Source organism: Electrophorus electricus, chromosome 4, assembly GCF_041902795.1.
Source record: "Electrophorus electricus isolate QZ-2024a chromosome 4, ASM4190279v1, whole genome shotgun sequence".
Classification (NCBI taxonomy): domain Eukaryota; kingdom Metazoa; phylum Chordata; class Actinopteri; order Gymnotiformes; family Gymnotidae; genus Electrophorus; species Electrophorus electricus.
The window spans coordinates 15,059,083-15,073,485 of record NC_137500.1 but is presented as its reverse complement, the minus strand read 5'-3'; the positions used below and the strand labels follow the sequence as shown (position 1 = coordinate 15,073,485).

The window sequence follows — 14,403 nt, the reverse complement described above, 5'->3', positions numbered from 1 at the left end:
CCCCTGCTTCTGGTTTTCTGACAGGGCTTGTTTTTGTGATTGTTTTGTTGGTTTGGTTTTTCAAGATCTAGCTGCTCTGAACTTAGGTTTTCACACCGATCATTGGCTTACTCAGTTTACATTAGTCTCCTAGATATGGGAACCCCTGTTTGCATCAAGCTTGTAGTGAGTGACCCCACAACAAGGATAGATCTAGATACTGCAACAACAGTCCTTGTATAGTTTTAATTGTATATACTTTGGAACATACAGCATATGCTTACAATGACATTACGTTAAACTTAGTTTACTGACTTCTTGAGGTTAACTTTTTAATGGGTAGTATGGAAAACATGGAATACTTGCAAAATCAGGTATAGGTGAGACGTACCTGACTCATATAAAACTGTACAACAGCAGTGCCATGTTATAGGTCTGAGGTCTGTTCATAGAGGAAAAGACTAGGCCCCTTCCTTTAAACCTCATAATCAGCGTTTTAACAATGTGTTGTTAACAGTGTGTTGTTAACACTAATGTGATTATGGGTGTGCCACTGGTATGAATGATTTAGATTTGGCCCTTTTGCAACTCATAATGTAATGCACAATGTAATATCTGCATTTAATGTAAGAACAAAAATGGTATAAAACAATGTAATAAACTGCGGATAATGTAATAAAATCCTCATTATGCTGTTAATTGTATTATAAATTGAATAACAAAATTGAATAAGAATGTAATAACTTGAATGCATATGGTAATAACACACTCAATTGACTCTTTTAATCATGTTTGTGTTTGGATTCATCCAACTCATGTTTTAATCACCTTTTAGATATGAAAATGTTAAAATTGTAATAAAATTGACTCTCAGAGAACTTTTATGGAGATGTTAGGTTAACCATTTCTCCATCAAAGTTTTTTTGTAGTCTTTTAATGTGTAGCAATAAACAGTAAACATTCAAATATATTGTTTGTGACTGAAAATCAACTGCAGCTCAGTTTATGTTAGTCTATCCAACTATACAAGTTTGCAAGCTTTTACCAGTGCAGTAACATTTTGCAGGTCAAGAAATATGAGACTGCTTGTAGTATAATTTCTGCCAATGGTGAGAGGTTAGGCAGGATGTAGAGACGAGCCGTTGTAAAAACAACAAAGACGTTTATTATCACTAAAAAAGAATGAAACAAAAACGGGAAGAACAACATTACACTAGCAAACAAAACACAATAAATGGTGAAACACAGTGAATAGCACAATTACAGTCAACAGGAGAAGCATGTGAAACACAGGGTCATACACGGACAAGGAATAACAATAACAATAACAGGACCTTAAATACACATGTTAACGATGGAGATAACAAGAGACAGGTGTGACACATGGGAGGGGTGAGGCAACGAACACACACACACAAGACATTAAACTAACATGGGGAGTTTAGTGGGAGGGGGCCATGCTGTGACAGTTCCCATTGGGGTTATAAGGGTTATAGACAACAGGCTATGACATGGGAGACCTATGATGTCATACTGAAAATACTGAAAGGAGACTTTCATGCTCCTGTGGCTAAAAGATCAAAACCCAATGCACTGCCCTTTGCCACGTGTCGAGAAATAGGCATCTCTGTGCATTTAGAATAGAATGTTTAGGATGGGCATGCATAAGAAAATTGTTTGCTAAGAAACCAGCACTGAAATCAATTCTGAGATGGAGTATTGAGACAAAAGGTTGTGGTGCAAGGAAAGTAAATGTCCATCTGAGGGTGCAATATTCTGATGTCAGTACAGTCAATGTGCAGGAAATACTGGACAGGTGTAAGTGCTGCCAACCACAAAAGACAAAATTTGGAAACAAGCCAATTCCAAACTCATCAAAGCCAAAAAGTAGATCTGCTATACATGGGGAAATTGACTGTTAGACATCACAAAACCACAAAACAAGTAGATCCTGACTGAAACTGATGTCTTTTGTAGATATATATGGCTTAGAGCAGCATCATCAAGGAAAATAATTAAGTGCTGTAGAGAAGCTTGTGAAGTCTATAAAAATCAAAATAATTCAGAACTATCCATGTCATCCTCAGAGTCATGGCAAGGCAGAAAGATGGATGAGCGAGAACCAGCGTCACTGCAAGTCACACAAAGAAGATCCTGTATGATCTTTCTGAATGGTTGGGGGCCAATCTTCTCTGTGGCCCCTCTGGGGCCATTTCGAAGTTATGAACGAGGATCCAAAAGAAGTTTTGAATTGGAAGTCTCTTTTTCAAGTCTTATGGGGAAGAAGAAGAAACAGTGTAACCAACTTGTTTACCTTGCCATTGTTAGATGTTGAGAATTAAAACCAAGCAGAGAACTACAGGGTACTGCCATCTGAAATAAAATGTGCTTGCATTAGACAAAAAATCTATGGGGAAGGGATGATCCACCTTCAATTAACAAAGTTAGGAACAAAATCTTAGTCTGAGTATAGAACACTGACATAAAGGCATAAATTAGCAAATCATCAGATTGTATTACCTGGCACAGTGGTGAATACAAATATAGAACTGAGAAAATACAAAGTACAATTTCAGATGCCAGGTGTTCCCCATAAACAGATGTGGTTTTCAGTGTCAGATGTCAGTGTCAGTGTTATAAGACATCAAGAGAATCAGTGCTCCAAATCTGCAGCAAAACAACCTCTACTCAAGCTGTTGCAGCCTTATGGACACAGGCTAGAGTTGTTTGAATAATTTGGTCTACAGATTTCAACGGACCCTGTACTAGATGGCAGTTGTTAATTTGCTGCCATGGCCATCCAATTGGCCTCAGTAGGAATTAACCAATCTGCAGCATCAATCAGGTAGAAATTGTGGAAGATCTGATGCGTCACTAAATAGCACACCACTTTCTCATTATGTGGAAGGTACATGGAGTGACTACAAGCAGAATATAGCACAAGATAGTACATTTGGTGACCATATAACTCTTCAACGAACATATGTTTTATATTCAGTGTATGGTTGTCAACAATAGGTATCGATGCAACCACTTCTTTTGGTGGCTAATGTGACAACTGACAATTGTTAATTGTTGTATGCATTGCTGAAGGACATGGAGATCATTATGTTAGTCTTGATGGATTTGATGATGCAATTTGTAGAAGCTATCCAGTAAGATGAGAATGAAAGACTTATTATTACAATACCTTATTTTTACTCTGACAATTTTTGTCTTGATGAGCCTCCCATTGGTCCTGACACTGGTTCTGACACGTTGGTCCTCCCACGTTGGTCCTCCCACTGCCTCTGATACTGAATCCTCCTGTCATTCCTAATTTCTTCTATATGCTAATCATTTCTATTTCATTCCAAAATAAAAATTCAGACTTCAGAATTAGTTGAAGAGAATAGCTGGTTCCGTTCTTTATAGCTGGTCAATGTTAAGAAACATTATTGAGGCAACCTCCAGAGAATGTCTGACAATCACACAAAGAATTTTTACACAGTTTTTAGGATTATGTAATCACCCCACCTACTTTTACATACTAGTGTTTGAAATCCAAATCCATTATATACAAACCATACATTATTCAATACATGCAAATTGATATTCAATACCAGTTGGAGCTTGGTATCATTACTTCTTTGGTACAATTACTTCAAAAATAAATAAAATTAAAAAAAAGACTTAATCTTACATAAGGTTGTTTTTTTGTACCATCCTAAACTTGGTGGAGAGATGATGGGCCTTACAAAGAGGTCTACTGGTCTACTGTACCTACCCAAAATCTTTTGCAGAAGCCTGCAGAGGCTTCTACAGAGGCCCCTGCTCTGTACACAGATCATTTTATAAGGATAGAGAATCTCTATGATCCTTTATGTTTTATGGTATTAATATTTCTAATTCAATGTTTAAACTTATTTTCCTGTATACACTTTTTTATTACCTCACTCCCTGTATATTCCACACATTATATACACTTGATTCATTGGCTGACTTTCTGGATCTGGACAAGGAAGAAGTCTGCTGCATCAGTATAATGAAGCTCTATAAAAGTGGAGGGTGTAGAAGACATCTTACTAAAGGAGTCAAGGAACCTTTTGGTCAATACAGTTAATGGATGAGAGCCTGGATTGTCCTCAGGCATATCATGTTTGGATGGTATAAAGCAAAGACATCTTATGGAGAAAATAAACAGAAATTTGATTATTCTTAGCATTATCAAGGTTTATTTTTCTTGTTTTTGTTTTCATATTTATTGATCAAGTTCATTATAATTACTATTAAAGGATTCTACTCAATGCTTTACATGAAGATATGTTCAAAAGAAAGTGTATCTGCTACAATATTTGGATGATTAGTGCCCTAAATTTAGAAATCTTTTTGACATTCATTGAGAATGTTGAAAATTTGTAGCTAATATATTTTCTGTTGACACAGTGAAATATTTTGAAATGTTTTGAAGTGTTCTGAAAGAGAAATGTTTGTCTACAGAATTTTATCATTTTCATCATATTAGAGAATGAATCCAAACTTGTTTGAAGTCATTAAGTTAAATGTTGACAAGCATTTAAACCAATATGCTACCGCTTAACACTAACACTAACTCAGCTCATAAGAAGCTTTTGCATCATCTGTGATGAAGCAGAAAGGACTTTTTCAGTACTGTGGACATCCTCAGGTAACTTTGCTCTGCCGCGAGAGGTGAAATCAATGACTAATCTGTTTCCATGTCATCCTTAGGATAGTATTTGAAAACCAAAATGCATAACAGCAGTCTTACATTATAATGCTAATATTGCAGAAGACAGACACAGAAAAAGTGGGCAGACACCAGTATTTAGATGTCTTGACTTTATTGAACTGTTTACCAGAAATGCAACCTCATTTGCATAAGGGTTTATCCGTGTCTCTCCCCAGAATTGATTTGCAGAGGTAGTGGATGCATTTGCACAGTCACAGGTTGTCATGACATTTTAACATTGGGCAAAAAATAGTTTCTGACAAGCACTCCGATACCTTCTGTTCATTTTTGGTCACTTCTACAGAAAACGTTTACTGATGAAGGAAAGTATTCAGATTAGTAAAATGTTGCTGTTTTGCACTTCTAGATGTATTAGCAAAAAAAGAAACCTAATAATTAACTAATGGGAGGTGGTCAACCGATGGACAAAGCAGTCACAATCATTACAACATGATTTAAGGACCTCGTAGAGTGTTTATAGCTTGACTACCTGTCAAACAGTGAAGGCACTAAGAAACATTATTAAGTTGAAGATAATATTCTAATCTTTGAAAAGAATGATGCCCTCTACACATTCTTAGTCTGTGATAATGCCTCCAAAACATGAAAGGTATTGACTTGCTTAGATAGTTGCATTCCACTGGTGTTTGGGGGTAAAACTGTCACTTTAATCAATTGTTATATAAGATTATAGTTAAGGCCCTAGTAAAAGTTAACAGATCCAGCATTTTGCTAATCTACCATTAGCAAGGAGCTGCCTATTGATGCATACTATGACATGGAGGGGGTCGCACGTGTCAAAAAACAAACAAGTATTTTCATCTCAGTGAGAGAGAATGTAACCTAATATCATATCCTGTTTAGAGCTTTGAACTTGGCCATTAATGTAGGCTAATAAATTTTGCATGGCAGGCTAACCAATTTTTCCCTTGAATTTAGTAGGGTGCTAATAGTACCTATTGTATTTGTATAAGGCACAATTGCAGACTAAGTCATTGACATTTATTTTTGGCAAGTAATGATAATTATTTTTAATTATCTTTCATGGAAGGTACATGAACCTAGTTTAATCAAATCTGAATGGTAACAAAGACATGTAAAACAGGTAACAGATGTTACAACTTTTCCACTATGCTCGCAAATACAGTCACACAGTTGGAGGATTTTGTATCTTTCCAGATGCACTGCAGTTTAATGTCAACAATATTAAACAGAAATATCAGTAAATATTACACTATAGCCTTCACAGACACACAAAGTTTGATAACAATAGCATGGCACATGTTGGTACAATCTACCAAAGATGGTAAAATTATGTACAATTTTTTTTTACCAGTATCCCTTATTTTTATTTTATTGTTATTGTTTTCTTTCAAATTGTTTTAACTGTCTGTAGAAAAATAATGTATAGAAATAAAAAATTATTTTAAAAAATTACCCATTTTAAAACAAAAAACATTACATAGACAGCATATAGGTTATTATATAGGTGTCTTATTCCATCTCATAAGGCTGGTGGTGTTATCTAAATATCAAAATCATATATTTTCAAACTAATTTTTAAGTAGTTTGAATATGAATATATTTTAGTCCTTTAACTAAAAATATTAGGTCAAAGAAATATGCACAATTCACTAGAGCAGACATAACCAGAAATATGTATATTCCACTAAAGTGGAACACATATGCTTTTATTCCTAATTTGTTTGACTTTTCATGAAATAAAAGACTTCATTCAAATTTATAAAACTTTGCAAAATACAGACTTATAGACATCTTCCTAAAATCAGTGACAATATGTGTAGGCCATTGAACCAACTAATCAAAGTATATGATTAACACAGTGCGGTATGATTAACACAATGCTTAGCAATAATAATGAACTGCAAGTGACCTTCAGAACGGAGTTTACCATAGCACTGTTGCACTAAGAACACTCATTTTCTTTATAGCCACTCACACCACTGACCTCCGTGTTGAAGTGAAAGCATGGTGGGCCCGTCAGAGTACAAGATACATCATAAACAGGATATTAATTATTACTAATTAATAACTACTAATTATTACTACTAGTTAGTAGTTAGATAGTAGTTAGATAGTAGTTAGTAGTTAGAACTATGCTGCTTGAATTTATTGGCACTTATTTACCATGGCAAAATTCAGAGATACAAATAAACTAGCTAATATGGAAAATAAAATGAAAATATGTTGTGACTATTATAATAGTATATGCTTAAATATTATACTAACTCTACTGCCACGTGAGAAGAAATTCAACTAAAATCATAGTGTCACGGTACGGCCCCACCCCCAAACGCCTCCCTGTGTGTGTGTGTGTGTGTGTGTGTGTGTGTGTTCCTCCTTATGGTCAAGCCCTCCCTGTGTTTCACACCTGCTCCTTATTGTGTCGTTAGTATGCATATAAATCTTGTGTCTGAGTATAGGTGTTGTCGATGTTTAAACCCGGTTAGCCTGCTAACCACATAGTCGTCTTTTGTGTCACAATAAACGTTCGTTGTGTGCAACACGGTTTGTCCCCGCATCCTGCTTTACCTCCTCACGTGACAAAGAGAATATCTATAACTCACAAACATTAGTGGCAATTGCAATCGGTTTGGATAGTCCAGTCTATAGGAGGCAGTGTTGTTTAGTCAAATTCATGTGGACATGTGGTGTACTTTCATGTGTCCACTTGACCTCCAGCATTTGGCTGGAGCATAAATAGAAATGTCAATCTGAACCTGTACCAATGTGAATGAGTTACTGAATAAACTTACATTAGTGCCGTGCACCCCATAAAGTCCTGTTATGTTGTTATGTTATGTTATGTAATGTATTCTGTATCCTATCCTGGTTATCATAAACAAAGTAATATAGCAATGCAAATCTGACAAAGAATAGCCTCATTATCTATTTACTCACAGGTGTGGTCTTTTTAGTATAGTTTTTCTTTCTTAGAGATTTATACATATTACAGATTCATTTTTTTCATTCACCTTTCAGTAATTTTGCCTTTACTGACCCCATGTGGTGCAAAAAGCACAAAAACAGCAAGATAACAGCAGACATGCATAGTTTATGAAAACCTACACCATATAGTTATGGCTATGGATACACTTATTAAAAACATGTGCATGTGTGTGAGTTCATTACATGGACAGGTACGCATTGCTACCACATCACATGAGCAGTTATATAGTAGAATATAATTAACACATTGGTAATAGAATTAGATTACATACTTTTGACTAATCTTGCTTATATAGGCTTTATGCTCTTATATAGGGTTTATGCTCTTATATAGGGTTTATGCTCTTACATCTTACAAACACTCACAAAGCAAAAATGATATCATTCGTGTATAGTAAAATGAATTGCATTGCATGGATTAGTTATGAAGTGTAATACATCAAATAATTCCCAGATGCACCAATAAAACTTTAAAACTTCTTATCATTTCTTAACACCTAACAAACTGATTGGTATGTGCATCAATATACTCGATTAGGAAGATAGCTATATTGTATCTGTGTTTGTGGGAGTTAGTTATGTTAGTTACAATCTTTACACTTAAGGCAATGCATAATTTATAAATAAACTTGTTTTGCACATTTATTCCTGCTTAAAAAGTGACCATGATCACCAGTAATATGCATTTTTAGTAACATTTTGGTCAATAATATGTTATAAGGCCATTTGTAATACCATAAACATAATGATACACATTCATCCATGTGACACTAGTAATTCAGATAGATTATAAATTATAGCGCAGCAGATATGGGCGTGCAATTTGCAGCAGTGGGTAGTTAATGTGTCGCAGGTGACACAAGCTAAACACAGGGCTCACAAGGACTGTCTAAGTCCTCTGCAGAGCCACTTCTGTTTATCTGAAACTTTGTCATGGTTGTAAGAGTAGCTTACATGACCAGTTCCTGAGGTGAAACATTAATACTAAAAAATTGTATATATCCTTATCAAATTGGGCTGGGATTCCCAAAAGCATCGTAACACGATCACCTTTAGAGTGATTGTTACACTGAACACTCTCTCTCATTTAAGATCTTAACACTATGACACTTTTAAGAAATGAGGCCATGGTTGTTAGTAGACTTTACTTGTTTTTCTTCACTGTCATTGATAATACAGACTAACAAACTAGATATGTTGTTTTGGGGGGGGTTTTCTCAAACTTAAGTTTCAAAACCAACTCCTGTCTTCACATCAAAATTCCACCGAGGCATGTCTTGTTTTACTCACCTAAATACTAGTATATTACAGCCCTGGCTTTCCTATCAAGCCCTCTCAGGAGCTGTGACATGCTTTGGCAGTTGTGTGTTGCTTCATGTAACCTGCTGTGAGGGTGTCTTCACCTGATAAAGCCAGGTGTCTGCACTTGTTTTGGAGGAAGTCTAAATGTGAGTCTCCCTCTGCATGGCACCTTCTCCATTCCCGCAAAGCTCTTCGCTGGCCTCCGCATCTGTGCTGGCTTCCACTCCCACCAACACCCGGTCTCTCTCCAGGTCATCCGTCTCAGCTGGTTTATACTGATCCTCCTGCTTTCGTTCCTGTTCCAGCAGCCGGTAGTTGATGAAGTTGCCAATGAAGAGCCAGATGCTGGCAAAGATCACCACTGAGCCACAGCAGATGTACAAGTACTTGTAGTTCCCTGTGACATCGACTAGTTTCCCTGCGAGGCAGCAGTTGGAGGACATGTCATTTAACCACATTACTTGCATGCAAGATTACATGTTGATTTCTGAATAAAGAGCAGTCATACAGGGTTACTATAGTAGCTAGATTCTTTGTAAGTGGGTCAGTAGTATTGATCTGCCTCTTGAATGTCTAAACTTAAATTTCTTAAAACTCAAAAGTCAGTGATTTTCAAATGATGAATTCGGTATTGTATCAAAAGAACTGAATAACACTGAAGCCACTTTCCCAATGTGCCAAGCCCTAGGGAGAGCTACGAGCATTAAAATATTAGCAAAGTATGACCATGTCCCATGTTTCTTACCTGCCAATGGTGGTCCAATAAGAACAGGGCAACACTCCACAATGGTAGTGAGGCCCACAGCGCTGGAGAACCTCTGAGCCCCAACCAGATCCATGAGAGTCTCGAACAGCACTGCACTCACCATGCCAAACGCGAATCCAAAAAAGATGGCATACAGCACCATGCCCATGTAGTTCTGAGCCAGCGGGCATAGAATGTGGCACACTCCATTGTAGAACACCGCAAAGCTGAAAAAATACTGGATCTTAGGGCGCACCCAGCGAGAGTTTGCCACTAGGCCCATGGAAGGCCGTGCAAACATGTCCACGAAGGCCAGGATGGAGAGCAGCAAGGCTGCTGAGTATTCATCTATACCATTGTCCTTGGCGTATGGTGAGAGGAAAACGATGGGTGCGAAGAAGCCAATGAACATGATCACGTTACCAGACAGGTAGATGAGGAACCCTCGGTGCTTGAAGAGGGACAGGTCCAAGTATTTGTTGACTGTCTGCCAGGCTGTGAGCTTTTCCGTCTTTGTGGCTACAGGGATGGTGGTGTCCTTGTCTTTCTCTGTGGTCTTCTCGGGCTGAGGGAGAGGTCTCATGAGGGATCCAGCCACACAGCAATTGAGCAGGAGCCCCCCAAGAATGAGGAAACTGCCCCTCCATCCAAAAGCATTAATGAGGTACTGGTTTAGAGGAGCGAGTGTGCTCAGAAACACAGGGCTGCCTGCCATGGCAAATCCATTAGCAATGGGCCGCTTCTTATAAAAGTACTTCCCAATCATGGTCAGTGCTGGCTGGAGGTTGAAGGCAAGACCAAAGCCTTTAAGAAAACAGCCATGGTTAATGTGGAATTTCATTAAGAAACAACTAAACATTTTAGTGAGATCCAAGGCTAATCATTCCATAACATGGAAGTCACCTTGGGAGTGGTCAAACGACTTGTGAAAGCAAGAATACATAAAACTGGTTGCATGTTGTATGCACATGGATTTAGGAGTACCAAATGGCCAATATATTTAAATTTATGTGTAAAGTGAAACACATGAATTTAAATAAAAAGTTAATTGTAAATTGTAGTGAACAACTATGCTAATTCAAAAAAGCTGCACAGGACAAACAATGCTAAAACATAATGTAGAGAACTGGTGCAAACTGCATATACACAAAAGTCTGTTGCTATTATTAATCTGTTTCCTCATTCTATATTTATATGAAAACTAAGTCTTAAAAATTCATCCCTCTTAAAGAAAATCCCAAAGTGGCAATTACACTTAAAAAAGTTACATTATCTTGCAAGCTAATTTAAGTTCATTTACGCTAATTTAATTAATGAAAATTAATTTAAGATAGTTTAATTAGTTAATCTAAGATAATTTAAGGCATTTCCCAGCACATTACTATAATCCACCAATTTAGTTTGTAGAATTTGTATTTAATATTAATACTATCATATTAATAAATTAATATGGATTCAACAAAATTAGGATTTAACTGTCACTGAATAAACCTAATTGGAAGTTGCACCCACTCACCTCCAATCACCCCAATGCAGATGTAGAGTTGTATGACATTGTTGCAGAAGGAAGCACCAATCATGCCGAGGGAACACAGCAACCCCCCCGTCATCATGACCGGCCGACATCCATATGTGTTTACTAGTATACTGCTTATAGGGCCTGAAACAGAGGACAAAAAAGATTAACTAGGGAACTGGGTGATTTCTTGGTACCATCAAATCCATAGCACTGTGTCCAAGAAATATGAAGGAGAAAAACTATGCAGTTTGTTTGACATCACTCACTACTCATTTAAATGGGATGATAATAAGCCTCCTTCTCTTGAAATAGATTTAACATGTCAGTTGGACTGGGTCAAGCTTGTGGAAACTAAAACATAGGACAGTGCAAGTCAGACAAGAGTAAGCAGCAGCAACAACAAAAAGATTATACGTGATCAGGAGGGGGCAAACACAACAAATTTGTCTTTGGGGTAGACAGTAAAGAGAACACAGAAGACATAAAGGGGGTATGTTTCAACATTTTTTGTGAGGAATCCTGGCAACCAAATTTGAAAAATCTCCTCACACTCATAGTACTGCTTTTGGACTGCCACTGTTAAGAAGAGCCACTCAACTTTTCAGTAAAAACAAAAGGATCTGAGTAGTCATGTTGCACAATCAATGAAATAAAAAGAAGTATCATTTCATTTTGGTTCTGTCTTTGGGCATTTAACTGCCTAAGGAAATAAAGCCTGCTTTTAGTTGATGGCTATAGAACCCTACAGTCATGGTTATGAACTAATATATGTGTTATAGTAATACTAAAAACATTTCATTATAGTAAGGCTTGTCCTTCAACTGTAGTATTGTAGCTTCTTCTGGCTAGTTATCCCTACAATTTCTGTACAACATATTTCAGAGTAAAATGGTAGCTTGGTAGAATAATTAGGTGCCTGTAATAAGGAAAAAAGATCTGACCTATAACCAGCAATGTCCTGGGAGGCATTATTACCTCTGCTAAAATGTATGCTATTCAAAACCAGGTAAGAGGGGACACTGCTTCACTTAATTTGACCCACATAAATTTGCACCAGACCTTAAGCTATCAGGAGCACCTTATTTGCATTCAGAGCAGCTGGAGAATTTCACCAGGGCCCAATGAGAGCTAGAGAGTTCAGTGAGAGCCAGTACACTTAGGCCTTCAAGCAATCACTCCTTTAAACGGCTTATAATGTTAGCCGACTGTGCTCTGCAATGTGATGAAGGCTTTAATATACCTGGCTAACCCTTGTGGCTTAAACCCTAAAAAGAACTGGTCAGTGCTAAAATTAGCGTGAGAAACTCAGGTGGGTGAAATAATCTTTAAATCCCCGTGCCAAACATGAAGGAATGTATAGTGTCCACATGTCTGCTCATGTAATCAACAGTTTTACAGTTTATGTGTAAGATTGTCTTAAAGTAAATAAGGAAAATTACAAGGGATTAATACAGTATTGCCTGGATGTTCTTGACTCCTGACTCCTGTCATCTTAATGTTATATATAACAATGTTATATATAACAATTTATTTAATCTTGCACTGTAATTTTTGTATACAGCTTCTGATAAATATGCCCCCTTTGAATCTATACATCACACATATACATGTGTAAATATGTGTATATAATGTGTATATAATACACACATACACATGTAAACACAGAGAGAGAGAGAGAGAGAGAGAGAGAGAGAGAGAGAGAGAGAGAGAGAGAGAGAGAGAGAAAGAATTAACAAGCAATGCTCAGTTTTGGTCAAAAATAATGGCAAAAAAAGCCACTATTTTGATGGGAAAAAGCCATTTAAACACATCTGAACTAGAATCAAGCTCATACATTTGAACTATGTTGATTTAGACACTGATGAAAAATTAGAGAAACTATTTCCAAATAAGATATTAAATAACTTTCTAAATAACCACAAACAATAAATGATTAGAAGTGTCTCAGAATAAACTTTTTTTTAAATAGCATATGAATTTGACTGGTTTTCAACAGTGGTGGGGCTTTGTTGACAGATTTTGCAGTGTCTTAACTGAGCCTAAAGAAAGTTTATTTTATGACATAATATTTTATGTCCATCACCTTGTATTTTTTCATGGCATCTCTTTACAAAATACACTGAGTGATCATTGTATCCTTCCCTACCTTTCTTTATGTACCTTTATCTTTAATTTCAGGATATAATCCACCACTCCTGGTACCCGAACTGTATTCTCAAGTCATTTGTCTGACTGTAGCTATGTATGATGTTTCAACCTTTATTGTCCACTTTCATGAGTGACTTTTTATCCAAAGGGAAAATTTTAGCTGGATACTTTTAATATGGTAGAGCAGGTAGAGCAAAGGGAATAGTAACACTGATGTCATGGGTTTGTTTATTAGAGAGCACACATACTGATAAATATGTAAGTCGTTCTCAATAAGAGAGCCTGCCAAATGTTGCAAATGTAATACATAACTACTATGATGTTGTGCTATCACAGTAGTCATCCTTCTGCTGAATTCAAGATGACAGACACATTATGCAACTTTTTAATATTAAAAATATATTATTTATCACACATAGAAATTCCAGATGCATATATAATTAAATGCCATAAATTCTCTATGCTCAGACGGAGCATCTGACAGACAGTTAAGGCATGTTTAACGCATGGCTGAGTACTATCTAACACTGCTATTCACAGCAACTTGAAACAGGAGACCAACAAACAGAGTCATCATGTGTCTGGGGTTACTTATGTAACAGGCATCTGTGGCAGGAGTTCAGTTACCTGGTGCAATGAAGAGTGGCACTTCTGGGTGATTTCATTATGCATACATAGATGCAGCACTTAGATGACAGAGATAACAGGTTAATGTGTGTGTGACAACTGACCATTGAGGTTTTCCTCTTTGAAATGCATGACCAAGGAAGGGCCTAATGTACCTTCACTGGATGACTCATTGAACACTAAAATGTCCACTACTCGAAGAAGGACTGATCTAATTTAAACATTAGGGAAGGCCTGTTGCTTGGCAACATAAAAGATGCATGACAATTTCAGTCTGTCAATGTTCACAAAGCAGATGAAGAGAGGAAACCAGAGATGAGGAAATAATGAGAGGAAAACAAACACTGGGACACCTGACATAGTTTTAGGTTATTATGGGTCATG

At 36.8% G+C, this 14,403-nt stretch overlaps 1 protein-coding gene across 4 annotated transcripts in view; it reads right to left on the bottom strand.

Annotated features, from left to right (window-relative positions):
• Positions 1 to 1,096: 1,096 nt before the first annotated feature.
• The window catches only part of zgc:165507 (monocarboxylate transporter 2), a 28,606-nt gene continuing 15,299 nt past the window's right edge, over positions 1,097 to 14,403 (bottom strand). The window contains exons 3-7 of one of the 4 annotated variants that reach the window (XR_014123221.1): positions 11,242 to 11,385; positions 9,726 to 10,529; positions 9,082 to 9,398; positions 3,170 to 3,321; positions 1,097 to 2,251 (exon numbers count right to left, since the gene is read on the bottom strand). Coding sequence is in view for 3 of the 4 variants with exons in the window: in XM_035523693.2 (XP_035379586.1) it covers positions 9,121 to 9,398; positions 9,726 to 10,529; positions 11,242 to 11,385 (1,226 nt within the window). In the remaining variant the exon portion in view is untranslated. Of the gene's footprint in view, positions 2,252 to 2,944; positions 3,322 to 4,803; positions 9,399 to 9,725; positions 10,530 to 11,241; positions 11,386 to 14,403 lie in introns of those variants that run through there. The other 3 variants (XM_035523693.2, XM_081712596.1, XM_027023001.3) reach the window with 3 other exon arrangements.